Source organism: Nicotiana tabacum, chromosome 6 (assembly GCF_000715075.1).
Source record: "Nicotiana tabacum cultivar K326 chromosome 6, ASM71507v2, whole genome shotgun sequence".
In the NCBI taxonomy this organism is placed as follows: domain Eukaryota; kingdom Viridiplantae; phylum Streptophyta; class Magnoliopsida; order Solanales; family Solanaceae; genus Nicotiana; species Nicotiana tabacum.
This window is the reverse complement of record NC_134085.1, coordinates 2,873,939-2,890,987: the sequence shown is the minus strand read 5'-3', so window position 1 is coordinate 2,890,987 and position 17,049 is coordinate 2,873,939. Positions and strand designations below refer to the sequence as shown.

The 17,049-nt window shown below is 40.0% G+C and overlaps 1 protein-coding gene across 1 annotated transcript; it reads right to left on the bottom strand.

Moving 5' to 3' along the window:
* Positions 1-4,241: 4,241 nt before the first annotated feature.
* Positions 4,242-5,232, bottom strand: LOC107804372 (large ribosomal subunit protein P1-like). Its single transcript, XM_016628261.2, has one exon. The coding sequence runs from the start codon at positions 5,075-5,077 to the stop codon at positions 4,730-4,732; it is 348 nt and encodes a 115-aa protein (XP_016483747.1). The 5' UTR covers positions 5,078-5,232; the 3' UTR covers positions 4,242-4,729.
* Positions 5,233-17,049: the final 11,817 nt, after the last annotated feature.

Here is a 17,049-nt window from a genome sequence, read left to right as displayed (position 1 = left end):
ATAATTTTATGAATGGTAGATAAACCAAAAGTTACTAAATAAAATATTAGCTAATTAAAGAAAATTATTTTTTGTAATTTTTATTTTTGTGATAAAATAAAGTAAAAGAGTCAAAACTAGTTAAAATAACGATATTAGACCTAAACTAAATATTTAAACGCTAAAATATGTAAAATCTCGGGGAGGGTAAAAAATTACATGTCTACAAGGTCAGCTTAGAAATGTCAAATTCTCGGTCTGCTTACCTGAACGTTGAGGCTGAGTCTGGCCATCATGGCGAAAACATCAATCTGGTGCCCAGCAGTGAGGTGCCCCCTGCTGATCCCAACGGAGGCACCCAGTTGATGTTAAATCGCAGGTGGCCATCGATGCCAACTTGCCTATCGACTCCGAGAACAACGTTCGCGGAGGAGTCCGACTAACGGCTCGAGGAGCACCCGAATTCGAAAGCGACAGGGTCAGTCTACGATTGATCTTTGAAATGTTGCAGGATCAACAAGTGGCGATAGCACAGCTGCAAAATCAAAGTCGCGCCCCCAGTAGAGTTGAGCCCGAACCATCCCGTGAAAACACCCGAAGAAATGAGCAGATCACCGAAAGACTGCATGAAGCTAAGTCCGGTGTCAGCCCCCAAGTAATGAAAATGCTTGAAGCATTAACCAAACGGTCGGAATCAGGTGAAAAGAAAATTGAGGAAGACAACAAGAAGTTGGAGATATATAAATCCCGGGTCGATCAGATCCCAGAAGTGCCCCCAATATTGAAAGTCCTGCAGTCCAAGAAATTTGTCCAAAATCCTTTTCCTCCAAGCGCAGTAACAAAGCCGATCTCGAAGAGGTTTCTTATGCCCAATATTTCAAAATACAATGGAACCACGGATCCGAAAGAGCATGTGACCTCATAACATGCGCCATCAAAGGTAACGATTTGGAAGACGATGAAATCGAGTCAGTGTTATTAAAGAAGTTCGGGGAAACTCTATTAAAAGTAGCAATGATATGATACCACAACTTGCCCTTAAATTCCATTGATTCATTCGTTATGCTCACGGATGCTTTTGTAAAAGCTCACACCGGGGCCATCAAGGTTGAGACCAAAAAATCAGACCTTTTCAAGGTTAAGCAAAGAGACAATGAGATGCTCAAGGAGTTCATGTCAAGGTTTAAAATGGAACAGATGGACTTACCTCCGGTTGCGGACAATTGGGCCATTCAGGCATTCACTCAAGGACTTAACCCCCAAAGCTCCTTGGCTTTGAAGCAGCTAAAACAAAATTGTTAGAGTACCGGCGGTAACTTGGGTCGCATCCACAACAGGTACCAGTCAAAAATCAAAGTCGAGGAAGACCAACTCGGAGCCCCTTCTGGGTTCGTTTATCCCATCAGAACCGATGACAGGTCTAAGAGAGTTGTCGATCGTGAATCAAGGCTGGTCCAAGATCGATATCAACCATACAGTACAGATCAGAGGGGAAATGGGCCTGGCATAACCTTATGAGGAACGAGAAGAGAAGCGACCATGGGACCAATAACTGAGGTATGATGAGCAAGAATGGTTTTGATAGGGTGCTCGAGGAAAGGGAAGCACCAAGATTGTTAGAGTATAACTTCATTATTGATGCAACCAACATCGTATCAGCCATGGGCATATCAAGGAAACCAAGTGACCTCGACCATTGTAGTTCGACCCTACCTAGAGAGATCCTAACCTGATGTGTAAGTATCATGGCACCCATGGCCACAGAACCAAGAACTGCCAACAATTGAGAGAAGAAGTTGCCCAATTGTTTAATAGTGGGTACCTCCAAGAATTTCAAGGTGTTCGAGACAAAACAACTTCAGGAACATGGACTCCAATAAACAGACCGAACAAAAAGAACCTCAGCACGTCATCAACATGATCATTTGAGGGGTCGATATCCCCCGGGGGCCAATTATAAAGCACACAAAAGTACACATCACGAGGGAAAGGCGCACCCGAGATTACATCTCGGAGAGAACCATTTAGTTCAGTGACGAGGATGCCGAGGGCATCGTATAACCTCATAACGATGCCCTGGTGATATTCATACTTGTCAATAAATCTCGAGTTAAACGTGTGTTGATTGATCCAGGCAGCTCGGCCAACATCATCAGATCGAGGCTCGTAAAGTACTTGGGGTTACACGATCAAATAGTGCCGGCGGTCCGGGTGTTGAACGGGTTTAACATGGCGTGCGAAACTACTAAAAGAGAAATAACCCTACCAATGAACACCGTCGGGATGATCCTAGATACAAATTCTACGTGATCGAGGGGGACATAAGGTATAACACCTTATTCAGAAGGCCATAGGTTCACAACATGAGGGCAGTGCCCTTAAGATTACACCAGCCATTGAATTTCCCTATGCCTAGAGGAATCAAGACGGTCTACGGAGAGTAGCCGGCCACAAAAGAGCAGTCGACGAGGTGATCCCAGTGCTCGTAGTCTCTACATTAAAGAACACTGAACCAACCAGGAAGGAAGAAATTAAATAGCAATCACTGATATCGGCCCCGACTGGACCAGAAGAGCGAGGAGTAGGCGAGGAGGATGATTACGGAGTTCCTAGGTCGTTCATTGCTCCCGATGATTCTGATGCCACCAAATTGATGGTCGAGGAGCCGGAGCAAGTCATATTGATCAAACACTTACCCGATCGGAAGGTATTCCTAGGAACGGGGTTAACTCCCAAGCTAAGGAAAAAACTCATTAAATTTCTTGCAGCTAACATAGATTGTTTCGCTTGGTCTCATCTTGACATGACAGGGATCCCGCCGGAAGTAACCACTCATAAGTTGAGTTTGGACGCAAAGCTCCATCCGATTAAGCAGAAAAGGAGACCACAGTCCGAGGTGAAGCACACATTCATCAAGGACGAGGTATCTAAACTCTTTAAAATAGGTTCCATTCGGGAAGTTAAATACCTGGACTAGTTAGCCAACGTAGTGGTAGTACCTAAAAAAGGAAATAAGCTAAGAATGTGTGTGGATTATAAAGATCTGAACAAGGCATGTCATAAGGATTCTTTTCCTTTGCCTAACATCGACTGGATCACCGACGTGACGATCGGGCACGAGATACTCAGTTTTCTCAATGCCCTTTCTGGGTACAACCAATGCTGCCAGATTTAGCTTGGTCGAAGGAACATTGTTCAGTAAAATGTTCGACGGCCCATTAGCCAGATGCAGGAACGAACTTGCGCAGAAAAAGGATCAAATAGGAGAAAATTGGCAGAAGAAAAGCTTAAGAGAGAAATTTGGGACAACGAAGCGAGGTTCACTTCGCCAAACCGGGACCGAAGTAGAAGAAATCAACTTCTCTAATCCGAATTAGGAGAAGCCAAACTCGCCAAACTCAACCCTACTTCATATAAATATGATAGTTAGCCACTTTTTGAAGGGAGAGAAGACTTTAGGGAGGCAAAAACATGCTTGGAGCAAGGAGAAGATTCAACTTCACATTTTTCCTATTTATTCCTATTTTTCGATTGTTATGAATTCTAGTATTGTATTTTTACATACTAGCATGAGTAGCTAATTTCTTGTCTAGGGTTTTCATGGAGCCTTTTGGAGAATGAATTCTTGTTACGTTTTTATATTATTGAGCCTTTGAATTTCTCTACTTGTTTAACTATGTGCTTATTTCAGTTGATTGAAGAGCTCTCAATTGACTGTGCCTATTTATCATGTGTTGCTTGGAAAAGGGTAATTGTTGAACATCATCACTCCTAACGTATATGAGGAATCAATACGGCGCGGTTAAAGATGGGATTAGGAATAACGAAACATTGGTATGATCGTAGTGCGCAGTGAAATAGTGCCAGCGTAGTTCGAAAGAATCTAGTAAATTGTGATAATTGCTCGGAAGAGAATCTACGTCTCCTTTATCTTGTCTCCAACTTTATCCTCGTTAGTTGATAGCCTTAGTTATCTGTGGGATTCGGCTTCGGACCGCTTATCCTATTTAGGACTGGAGTTGGGCGTAATCAAGTTGCTATATCCATATCAAGTTGAACATGTTCACCAAAAAAGCAAAAGGAAAACAAAAATTATTCGTGTGTATAACTTAAATTCATAAATAGATGGTTGATTGTTAAGACTTAATTGGAATGAATATACACGAGGCTTTACATCTCAATAAAATTGTTTATCAATTAAGGAGACTAATTGCACTATTCAGGCAAGAGTTGATTCTGAACAGGGTGCATCGCCAAGTCTAATAAAGCAATTCTGGGATCATTCTATATCATTCAAAATAAACTGATATTACACATGCACATAGACAGAGAAGAAAGAAGCCAAGAGGCCGCTAGAGAAAGGTTCCGTTTTAGAGTCTGTTTCCGATTCTTCCGACCTTGAATCTAGAAGAAAAGGCTGCGGTTTATGATCAGCTCTGAATCCTCGACCTTTTGTCTAGATGTAGAACTGAAAACAAACCACAACTCCAAATATGTTAGTGATATATAATAATTGTTTAATACATTGCTTCAAGAAATTCTAAATCCTTGCCTCTTTATCTCTAAAATTGAAATAAATCGAAACCAAACCAGACAGAAACTCACCGAGAAGGAATTGATTACAAGTTCAATAAGTTCTATGATTAATGGACTATTTTTTAAAATAATAATAAAGTAGCCCCAATATTAAAAACTTAAAATAATCCTGCAATAATTCTCTATATACTAAAGAGCCTATAAGTTGAGGATATCAGTCAAACAAGCTGAACATCAGCTCATCATCACTCTCTTCTTTTACTTCTTCCTTCTTCTTGTCACTGGCGGAAGGTGCAGCGACGGCATCGTGACCAGTAGTAGGAGTGGGAGCAGCGGCTACAGCGGCGGTAGAAGCCGCCGTTCCGCCGACGCCGACGTTCATCACAAGTTCATCCACGTTCATCTTCTGACAAAGTTTTGCAAAAAGGCTCGGCCAGTATGATTCCACCTTCAAATTTGCTGCTTTTATGAGTGTACAAATTTTCTCGGCATTAATAGGAATGCCATCATCATGAAGGATCAAACAAGCGTAAGTACAAGCAAGTTCACCGGTGGAAGACATATTTTCTATATCTCAAGAAGAAACCCTAATAGAGTAGTAGGAATTTTGAGGTGTGAAAGAATTTTGTGGGGGTATTTATATAAGTACGAGAAAAATAAATAGGTTTTAAGAAGGCGGTGGTTTACTCCTAACATGAGTAGGAGTCCCAACTTGATAGGAATTTGAAGAAAGAAACGTCGTTCGTGTCCAATATTATTAATGCACTCTTATTTAGGCAAAGAGTCCTAAAACTAGAAGGAATTGAAGCAGGATCGAAATTTTACCTATTTTTAGAAATTAATTATTAATTAAATATACCAATTTATTTCCTTTCGAAATCTTTATTCTTTATATTAGGAGAATAAGTAAATGACTACTACTAAATATTAGAGATATATATAGTTAAATGACTATTTCATCTACCGTAAGATATATTTTTAAAGGGTATAAAAGTCGAACGATTTTTGCTAAGAGTCTTCGTGCTTTTAAATAACTACTCTTTGGATGCGCGCGTTACGTGCGTATCAGATACTAATAAGTATTAAAAAAAATTTAAAAATCACATAAATAATCATGTGCTTGAATTATAAAATAAATTTAAATAAATATCATTTCACGAATATTAATTTTTAGCTCTAGAAAGAGGGGTACGGTTTTAAGAATCTTGAAAGTTCCGAAATGGTTGACAGAGTTCTTTCTGGAACTTTTAAAAAATATAAATTTTTAATAATTTAATAATCAATTTACGGGGTTGAACTGTCGCAAATTAACTGTTGCTAATTAATTATGGCAGTCGAGGCAGAAATAACTGCAAATTGATTGCGGTGAGCCTTCTTGCAGGAGTTTTGTGAACCGCTGCAACAACAAATTGCGGGAGCTACAAACCGCTGCAATTTGTAAAAATAACTGCCGCAATTTGACTGTTTTTTTTTGTAGTGATGGAGTACCAATTGTACTCTGTTACCAATAACGTAACAAGAGTTGGATTTTTAATTCAACCAGAAGTCTCAAACAAGGAGACCCTTTATCTCCTACACTCATTATTATTGTCGTAAAAGTTCTCACAAGGGCTCTCAACCAACTTCACCAAAATGATAGTTTTATTGGTTTCTCCGTGAAGAATAGAGGCCTCCATATAAATCATTTGGGGCACACATATGATCTGGTCCTTTTCTGTTTTGGGGATAAAAAGGCCATCAAGATGATTATGATCAACTCAATAAATACCAGAAGGCATCTGGACAGGAAATCAATAGGGAGAAAAGCTTCTTCGTGACTCACGATAATATATGCAGACTTACCAGGAGCATGATTAGGAGATGGACAGGATTCAAACACTCTCCATACTCTTTCACATACCTGGGATGTCCCATTTACTCAGGAAGGAAGAAAATTTGTCTTTTCTCTGATATTTCTAAGATGATTATCAATAAGACAAATGGTTGCCAAGGCAGATTCCTTACCGTCGGAGGTAAAGCTCTCATTAACAATTATATTTTGCAATCTCAAACTCTCTATATCTTTGCAGCTCTTATGCCTCCAAAAGCTGTTATTAAAGAGAATGAAAGTTATTTTGCTAATCTCTTTTAGAGACAAAGAGAAGGCAAAACAAATATCATTGATGCTCTTGGAGCAATATATGCTTTCCCAAGAATGATGGAGGTTAATTTGGGTTTTAAAAGTTTGCAAGATATTTGTAACTCCTTCAATACTAAGAGATGGTGGAGGTTTAGGATAAAACATTCTCTATGGGCAGAATTCTTAAAAGCTAAGTAACGTTCTAGAAGCAATCTCCTCTATAAAGTTATCAGCTCCAAAGACTCTAATGCATGGAAGAATCTTCCAATCATCAGAGACAAAATGGACAATATCATCAGCTGGAGGATCAACAATGGTAACTCACTTTTTTGATGGGACGACTGGACTGGCCAAGGGTCGCTAAATTCTCTTATTTATCCTACATTAAACCTGGGAATGAGAAAGTCAAGGATTATATTAATGATCATGCTTGGGACCTTGATAAAGTGAAAAATATTATCCCGGATAACGTCATTAATATGATTAATGAAGTAAACATTGGGAATGGATTTCTTAAAGATCAAGCTACTTGGAAAATTAACCCCAATGAAATCTTCTCTTTTGCATCGGCATATGAAGAACTAAGATTGAAGAACAACAAAATTTCAATTTTCTCTAAGATTTGGATCAAAGAACTTTTTGTTTCTTCATGTGGAGATTTGTAAAGGGAAGACTTCCATTGGATGATAATATGAGTAGGTTTGGGATCAATTTATCAGCAAGTTGCTCATGTTGTAGGGTTCCAAAAGATAAAACTGAAAATCATGTCTTTGCCAATAGTGACATAGCAAAGAATGTCTGCCATCAGATAGCTACCCTTTGAAAATTCACATCAGTGGAGCCAGCCTTACAAACTATCTTTGGCATTGGTGGAACTCTAGACCAAATAACAAAACTCACCAATTTATTTTCCAAATTACTTCTAGTATATTATGCTGGGAGATATAGAAGGCTACGTGTACTAAGAAGTGTCGCACCCCCTATTTCCTCACAGAGTCCGGGTTTCGACATTCATTAGGACAACTCATTTCCTTTCGGGAATTGAGTATTTGAATTTGAAGAGTCACCGCCAAACGAATTTAACATGCGTTAGGGCACCTAGAGCAAATAACTCATAAAACCGGTTTGCATTACTAGAGACTTGGGTAAGGGCTCGAAATAACCTTGAGGGGAAGGTGTTAGGCATCCCTCGAGGTCCACAACGGTGGGTCCCGGCCAAACTCATTTTTTGTGAATTAGTCATTTAACAGATAGACAGTCTAAGCACACATATAAGATAATGGAGATTTAACAGATAAGCAGTCTAAGCACACATATGCAAATAAGATGATGGAAGTCCTAGGTTTGTTAGCCTATAGGATCACATCTGTACAATATCCGGTAAACCTTCCTCAACTAGAGAGGTTACACGTGGCATTAGCGCACATGTCATCATATCTTTTACTATCCAATTACCCTCCCCTTGGTAATAGCCTAAAGCTTTCTAGCAACCTTAAGATCTATCCAATGCGTGCACTACCTGTCCCTTTACTTAAATAGTTTCGAAGGTATTTAGGACTTCTAGTTAAGGTGGATCTATACTCTCCTAAAGTAATTAAAAGGAGAAAGCTCTAGGCGACAAACAAAATACTTAGGACTGGACCAACAATAGAACAGTTAAAAGGCTCATATTTACCTCCACAAATAGAGCAAGTAAGTGCACGTCTCAAACAGCAGTGTTTTAGACACTTTTAAAAAAATCCTAATAACAGGATATCTTGGTGAGCACAAATCAGAACATATGCAAAGTTTTATTAAAGCGGGGAACCAATACCTAATCAGTTGCCTACTGATTTTAGAGGGGCTTGCTGAATCTGGACAGTTAACAAAAGCACAGTTTTACAGTTTATAGGATTTTAATCGCCCTACAGGCTTGCCTAGGTGTGTATCAGTGATGTCCTATGAACATGGTATCTAATTAATCGGAAGTACAGTAAATCAGTAAACAATTTTAAACATGCAGTTTGGTTCGTTAGACCCTATAGGCATGCTGTCTAGATGTGAGGGCTAATTTTAGACAATGGAAACTAAATGCAGCAATTAGTTTTAAAACCTTGTTGGCATGCAAAGACTGATTTTAAATTACAAGCAAAGTGTCCAGAATGCAACATTGATTTTATCCTATAAGCATGATTTCTAAATGTTGAATATGCTGAAATCCTATTTAGCATGACTCCCAAATGCAGGAGATTGATTTGAAACTTATAGGCAAGATATCTAAAAGTGAAAGATTGATTTTTAACCTATACGCATTGTATCTAGAATGCACGCAAACAGACAAATAGCACAATGATATGATTTCTGATTGCAAAAGTTGATTTGAAACCAATAGACATGATATCTAGAATGCACACAAGTGATGAACATTTCAATGTCCTATAGACATGGTTTCTAGGATATAAACACTGATTTCAAAACTTATAGGCATGATATCTACCCATTCCCAACAAAAATATGTATAATAATTCCTCCCAATTTTACTAATTTCCCCAATATCTATTTACAAAGAAATTAATATTACAACCCAAGCGTAAATGAATTACATGAATAGACAACACTATACTATAGGGAGCCTGGATAGGCCCAAAGCAAAACCTGGGAAACCAGGCCTTCAAATAGTCCCAAGTGCCATATCTCATAGTGCAAGAGAGGGTACCTTGGTGTGTCAAAGTTCCCAAGGGCCTCAAGGTCCCCGGTCAGTGCTCACACCAATGTCCTCTTTAAAAATCAACAGCTTGTGCAGTGTGTAGTAGCTAGCCCCAGTGTGTCAAAGTTCAGAGGAGTCTCATGGACTCCAAAGCAATGCTCACACTGGAGGGGTAGGACCCTAGATGCTCTAAGAATTTTGAAGTGGATAGTAATTTATAAGAGTAGTTTTGAGAAAAGCAGTTTTAGACTTTCAGGAAACAAGAAGCAAACAAAGTCATTCAATTCCTGGAACTTAGGCAAAGGTTACATCAAACAAACAACATTAAGAAGTGGGATTACTTAAGTTAGCTATTACTAAGTAACCAAACACAAAGACAAAGCATGCTGAGGATCGAATAATCACATACAAAGTGGCAGTAGGGATTGGGGAGCAAAGTTGTGAAAGGTGAACATCTAGATATGGAGAACATGCTAGTAGGGAAGTAGACAAAACACAGATCTAATTTAGACATGAGTAAATATGCAAATTTGCTGAAAGTAGAAACACATAGTTCTAATTAAAAACAGAAGTAAACATGCTATTGTAGTAAACATATGTATTGGGCAGCAATAGACATGCTAATGCAGTAGACACATAGATTGAACATTAATAGACATGCTAGGAAACACATAGTTAGATATGTTATTGAACATACAGATTGAACAGAAGTAACCACGTAGATTAGACAGAAGCAATCATGTTAGTAAACACATGGATTAAATAGAAGTGAACATGCTGGTAAACATATGGATTTAAACAGAAGTAAACAAGCTAATAAACACACGGATTTAAACAAAAGTAAACATGATGATAAACACACAGATTAATTGAATGACAGTAGTAGAGGCATACCAGTTGGAAATTTGCAATAAAAGAGTGAAGTAAAGAGGATCCAAGATCTAGTCTTGGCTTCCAGCCGACTAAATAGTGCAACAGACAAGTAGCAATAGTTTGCAATAGAGAGTGAGATAGCAAGAATTTTTAAGTGTTTTTCCTTAGGTCTGTGTGTATGTGTTTGAAACAGAGTCTTGTACTTGTAGGAGATGAGTAGTGTAAAGTAAATAAGGCAAGACAACTTAATATTGTAAATAAGGTAAGGAAAGTAATCAAATAATCAATTAAGCTTGACAGGGCAAACAATCAGGGAATTATTCCCATAAATAACTCGGATTGAGTTTCAAATAGGGTAAGAAGTGAGTCTAACAACCAATTAAGGTTAGAACCCATAAATCAAGCAATCAATCACACAAATAAGGTAACCTAAGCAATTAGAGACCATTTTAGGGTCAAACAGCCCCCTACACAGGCAAGAGACGTTAATTAGGAATCTCAAGACTAAGGAGAGCAAGCAGAAATTTAGTAAATCATTTCAGCAAAAATGAAACCCTAGATAATTGAATTAGTCAGTCAATTATTCAAAATAACGAACAAAATATTGAAGCGAACAAGAAACAGTCAAATAATCAAGCCTGGAACATAGTCATTACTGAAAGATGAAACAAAACATAAGAAATTTTGGAAAAGTCTTTTGCAAGAACAGACGAAGTAGGAACCCTAATTTTGAAAATACTAAGAGTCGATTAAAAGTAGGGGAATCAAAAGACTCTTAAAGAAAACGGTCATGGAAGCTTGAAACCACTTCAAGCACAAAGATTTGACCAATCAATAATCAAGGAAACCAAAACCCTAAAATAACAAAGTACCAAAATCGATTGACAGAAAAAAATAAGAGATCTTTAAAGAAAAGTCACTGACGAACTCAGAATCATTCCAGATCTACAAAGATCTGGATGAATTCATGTTCAAAGATTAGGGTTTTGAGGAAACAAGGGGAGGCGTAAAGAGAATATGGTCTTGAACCAGATATTGAACCATAAACATCGAGATATTAGCACTCACAAACGGAGGTGACCATAGGCGGACTATTAAAGAGCCTCGAACAAGGTCTAGGCTAGATCCTTTGCAATTTCTTTCACGGAATAGCAAAATTGAACAGCCAGAAGAAGTAGGAGACCAATGGAGGTCTAAAACAATTGTGGAACCTCATAGAACAGGTAGGAATCGAAGGGATTAGGGCTAGGTTTAGGTGGCGGCTATTAGGGTTAGGGTTGGGTCTCAGATAGAACGGAGATGGGAGGATTCTAGGACGGCTGAACGAGAGAAATGATTAGGGTTTAGGGGTCTTTTGGACTAAAAAGGAAAGAGGGAACGGTGGCCGTTGATCTCTGTGATCAACGGCTAAGATCAAAGGGGTTTGGGGTCGGGTAGAGTCTTTAGGTTTGGGCTAGGGTGGATTTGGGCCTAGTTCTAATTGGATTGGGATTGGGGAATTGAAATTGGGTTGGTTTAATAGGCTAGGTCCGAAAAATAAAAAGGGTTATTTGTTAAATACCCATTTAATTGATAAAAACAATTATACTGAGGTGCATGGCAGCTTTGGTGTCGGGGAGCGGAACGGAGGGGGCACTTCGCTGTTGGACTTTTCCAAGGCATTCAATCTAGTGATTGCGAACTCAAGTTTTCCGAAGCGGGATGAGCATTTGGTTACTTACAAAAGTTCGGTGGTGAAGACTCAGATTGACTATCTCCTCCTCAGGATATGCGACAGAAGGTTGTGCGGGGATTGTAAAGTTATCCCAGGTGAGACCCTAGCAATGCAACATAGGCTTTTGGTGATGGACATTGGTATTAGGATAAGGAGGAAGAAGAGGTTAGTACGAGGCCGTCCGAGGATTAGGTGGGGCGCCTTGACTAAGGATAAAGCTCAGGAGTTGGAAGGAAGGTTATCGGCAATGGGAGCTTGGAGAAGTAGTGGGGACGCAAACACTATGTGGTCGATGATGGTTGATTATATAAGGAAGGCGGCGAGAGAGGTGTTAGGGATATCTTCGGGCCGCACCGATGGCCACAAAGGAGACTGGTGGTGGAATGCAGTTGTCCAAGATAAAGTGGAAGCGAAGAAGGCGGCGTACCTACAGTTCGTAGGGAGATCTGGAGAGGAGGAGAAGAGAGCGAACAGTGAGAGATATATGGTAGCTAGGAAGGAGGCGAATATGGCAGTAATGGAGGCTAAGACGGCAGCTTTTGCTTGTCTGTATGAGGAACTAGGGAACAAAGGAGGGGAGAAGAAGTTATTCCGACTCGCTAAGGTTAGAGAGAGGACGGCTCGGGATCTGGACCAAGTGAGGTGCATAAACGATGATGATGGTAAAGTTTTGATGGGGGATGACCAGATTAAGAGGAGATGGCAGACCTACTTTCATAAACTTCTAAATGAAGAAGGGGATCATGATATTGTGCTAGGTGAATTGAGAAATGCCAGCAGCCCCCATGAATTAAGTTATTGTAGGGACATTGAGGTCGATGAGGTCATGGAGGCAATGCGTAAGATGAGGAGGGTAGAGCTACCGGGCCAGACGAAATTCCGGTTGAACTTTGGAGGTGTGTGGGTAGAGCAGGCTTGGAATGGCTTACTGGGTAGTTTAATATTATATTCAAGACTAATAAGATGCCTGAAGAGTGGAGGTGGAGTACAATGGTTCCGCTGTACAAGAACAAAGGCGATGTTCAGAGCTGTAACAACTATAGGGGTATTAAATTATTGAGTCATACCATGAAAGTCTGGGAGAGAGTGGTAGAAATGAGTGTGTGAAGGACGATGTCTATTTCAGATAACCAGTTCGGGTTCATGCTGATGCGATCTACCACAGAAACTATCCATCTTATTAGGAGGATGATGGAACAATACAGGGATAAGAAGAAGGATCTCTACATGGTATTTATCGATCTAGAGAAAGCGTACGACAGGGTTCCTAGGGAGGTCCTATGGAAATGCCTAGAGGTTAAAGGGGTCCCGGTTGACTACATTAGGGTGATTAAATACATGTATGATGGATCTAAGACTCGGGTTAGGACAGTAGGAGGCGACTCCGACCATTTTCCGGTTGTTACGGGGTTGCACCAAGGGTCTGCGTTCAGCCCTTTCCTATTTGCCCTAGTGATGGATGCCATAACACATCATATTCAAGGGGAGGTGCCATGGTGCATGCTATTTACTGATGACATAGTCCTAATTGACGAGAGGCTAGAGGTTTGGAGACATGCCCTTGAGTATAAAGGTTTCAGGCTGAGCAGAACGAAGACGGAATACCTCGAGTGCAAATTTGGGGCCGAGCCGACGGAAGCAGGAGTGGAAGTGAGGCTCGAATCTCAAGTCATCCCTAAGAGGGGTAGTTTCAAGTACCATGAGTCAGTTATTCAGGGGACCGGGGAGATCGACGAGGATGTCACACATCGTATAGGGGTGGGGTGGATGAAGTGGAGGTTAGCAATGGGAGTCTTGTGTGACAAGAAAGTGCCACCGTTACTAAAAGGTAAGTTTTATAGAGCAGCGGTTAGGCCTGCTATGTTGTATGGGACCGAGTGTTGGCCGGTTAAAAATTCACACATCCAGAAGATGAAAGTAGCAGAGATAAGGATGTTGAGGTGGATGTGCGGGCATACAAGGATGGACAAGATTAGGAATGAAGATATTCGAGAGAAGGTGGGTGTGGCCCCCATGGAGGACAAGATGCGGGAAGCAAGACTCAGATGGTTCGGGCACATTCAGAGGAGGAGCACTGATGCACCATTGAGGAGGTGTGAGCGACTGGCTGTGGTGGGCACGAGGAGAGGTAGAGGGAGACCTAAGAAGTATTGCGGGGAGGTGATCAGGCAGGACATGACACGACTTAGGATTTCTGAGGACATGGCCCTTGACAGGGAATTGTGGAGGTCGAGCATTAAGGTTGTAAGTTAGAGGGAAGTTTGTGAATATTACTACAATGCACTAGATGGAGACTAGCCATTTAGGAGTTAGACTTAGGATGCTACTAATCAGTTACTAATGCAGGGCTATATCTGTTGGATATTAGTATACCTTACATCCTTTTCTCCATCCTTTTCGTATTTCCTATATTTCTTATATTGTTGTTATTTTGTTATTTTATGTTATGTATTTTATGTTATTTACTATGAGTCTATTGATAGTACTAATATATTGTCTCTTGTTACTCTCTTGAGTCGAGGGTCTCCTGAAAAAAGCCTCTCTGCCCCACGGGGTAGGGGTAAGGTCTGCGTACATATTATCCTCCCTAGACTCCACTTATGGGATTCTACTGGGATGTTGTTATTGTTGTTGTTGTATTTTCATGCCTAGAAATGTTTTAAAACAATTACTTAGTATTTAAAAAAAAAAGCAGAAGCTATTTTCTGGTAAAATAATATAATAATGCATGCATGGGCTATAATTGCAAGGTTATTGCAATTATAACCCCAAAAATGCAACTATGGCTATCTGTGAAATAATAAAAATTTAGTACAAATGCAAATGATAAAATTAAGCCACAAAATTATTATAAAACTATTTGTGATGCAATTAGTAATAAAAAATATTGGGATAAATTAATTAAAACCCTTAAAAATGTAGAGATTATGGACAAATATTAATTAATGTTAATGCATAATTTTGGAGGTATATATGCATTTTGAACAAATATTATAGGGAAAACTTGGGTATCAACAGCTGCCCCTATTTACCCGGGAAGGATGAAAGAGTTTTCGGATAAAGAAATGATGACCAATTTTGACCGAATGGGATGTTGTGAAAAATAGAGGCGGAACCCTGGTCTTTGAGCTTCCTATATATCCCTGATTTTACAAGAATCAGGCCATGTGTAATTCTGGACCCAACGGTGAATGAAACCGATGGAATTGTTATAGGAATATTCGTATGTTTCGGAAAGGGTTCTTTCGGGGAGGATAGTATCAGATGGATTTATGTGGAGTTATGAATGTGGATCTGAATTGTAATGGATGTATCGCAAGGTAGGTATCTGAATGATCATGGAGTGAAGGCGAGCAATTGATGGGAATCGGTTACGTTTGAAATAACAGTAAGGTATAAATGGTATGAGCGGAAACCGGAGTGAAAGTAGCTCTCGCTTGAAGAATGGTTACCTCCTAGATTACCTGAAAAACTTAAAACATAATGCATGCGAGCACATAGATGATGCAAGTTACCTTTGGACCATGAAATATTGCCTTTGGACAATGCGGATGACGTCCTTAGACTATGATGTCATGGGCCATGAATTGTGAGATAGGAGATTCGCAGGCCATGTAATGATGTTCTTGACCATGAGGATGGTGCTTCTGAACCATGACACCTTTGAATCATTATGTGCAAGTATTGAGGGATCCTCGGGATTCAGGCTATGAGGATGATGCCTTCAGACTATGACGCCTTTGGACAGGTTGGCTATATGTCAGCCCATGAAGTGCAGAGATATGATAAAAAATGATAGCGAGACAAAGCTTAGTCTTGTGCAGAGTTTAGGGCAGAGCTTAGCCCGAGAAAAATAGTGCAAAGAATAGAGCAACATTCATACAGGGAGGGACAATGCTTAGTCCCATGAGAAGGCAGTGCTTAGCCTTATGCAAATATGGAGGCAGGGCTTAGGCTCATGCGAGATTGAGACAGAGCTTAGTCTCATGCGAAGAGAAGGCAATGCTTAGCCTTATGTAAATATGGAGGCAGGGCTTAGCCTCATGCAAGATTTGAGACAGGGCTTAGTCTCATGCAAAGAGAAGGCCATGCTTAGCCTTATGCAAATATGGAGGCAGGACTTAGCCTCATGCAAGATTTGAGATAGGGCTTAGTCTCATGCAGAAAGAAGGCAATGCTTAGCCTTATGCAAATATGGAGGCAGGGCTTAGCCTCATGCAAGATTTGAGACAGGGAATGCTTAGCCTTATGAAAATATGGAGGCAGGGCTTAACCTCATGCAAAGATTTGAGACAGGGCTTAGTCTTATGAAGAGAGAAGGCAATGCTTAGCCTTATGCAAATATAGAGGCAAGGCTTATCCTCAAGCAAAGATTTGAGACAGGGCTTAGTCTCATGCAAAGAGAAGGCAATGCTTAGCCTTATGCAAATATGTAGGCAGGGATTAGCCTCATGCAAAGATTTGAGACAGGGCTTAGTCTCATGCAGAGAGAAGGCAATGCTTAGCCTTATGCAAATATAGAGGCAGGGCTTAGCCTCATGCAAAGAGAACAAATAATAATAGGATAGTTATTAGTTGGAAATATATTTGCGTCTAGTAGCCTGATCGTTAGGACTTTGGTATGTGTATGCTTGTGCATGCTTCTGTTATGTTCACCATGCCTGCATCCAAAGAAAAATTGTAAGTTTTGTAAAGGGAGGTTGGTTTGTGCCATCGTCTGCTGGCTTTTCTTCGCTCCGTTCTGGAGGCCTTGTTTGAGTCGCCATGGGTAACACTTGGCTGTTACGAAATAGAGTATTTCGAAAATATGCATTTATTGATGAAAAATGAAGTTATTTTTCATAGTGAAATATCAAGTTATTTTGGATGAACTAGTGACTGTAACACATTTTAGAGACATTGCAGCTCTTCTTATTTTAGAATTTTGAGGATCCTCCTCAAAATTCTGCCCCAGTTTGGTAAATGATCCTTCGGCCGTTTGCGAGTGACGAAACTTGTTGAACCTTTTTCGGAATTTTGAGAATCCTTCTCAAAATTCTGCCCAGTTTATTAACCAATTTCTGATTGTCTGGCATATGCTGGCGTCAGCTGGACTTGCTCCAGAATTTTGAGGGTCCTTCTTAAATTCTGCCCCAGTTTCTG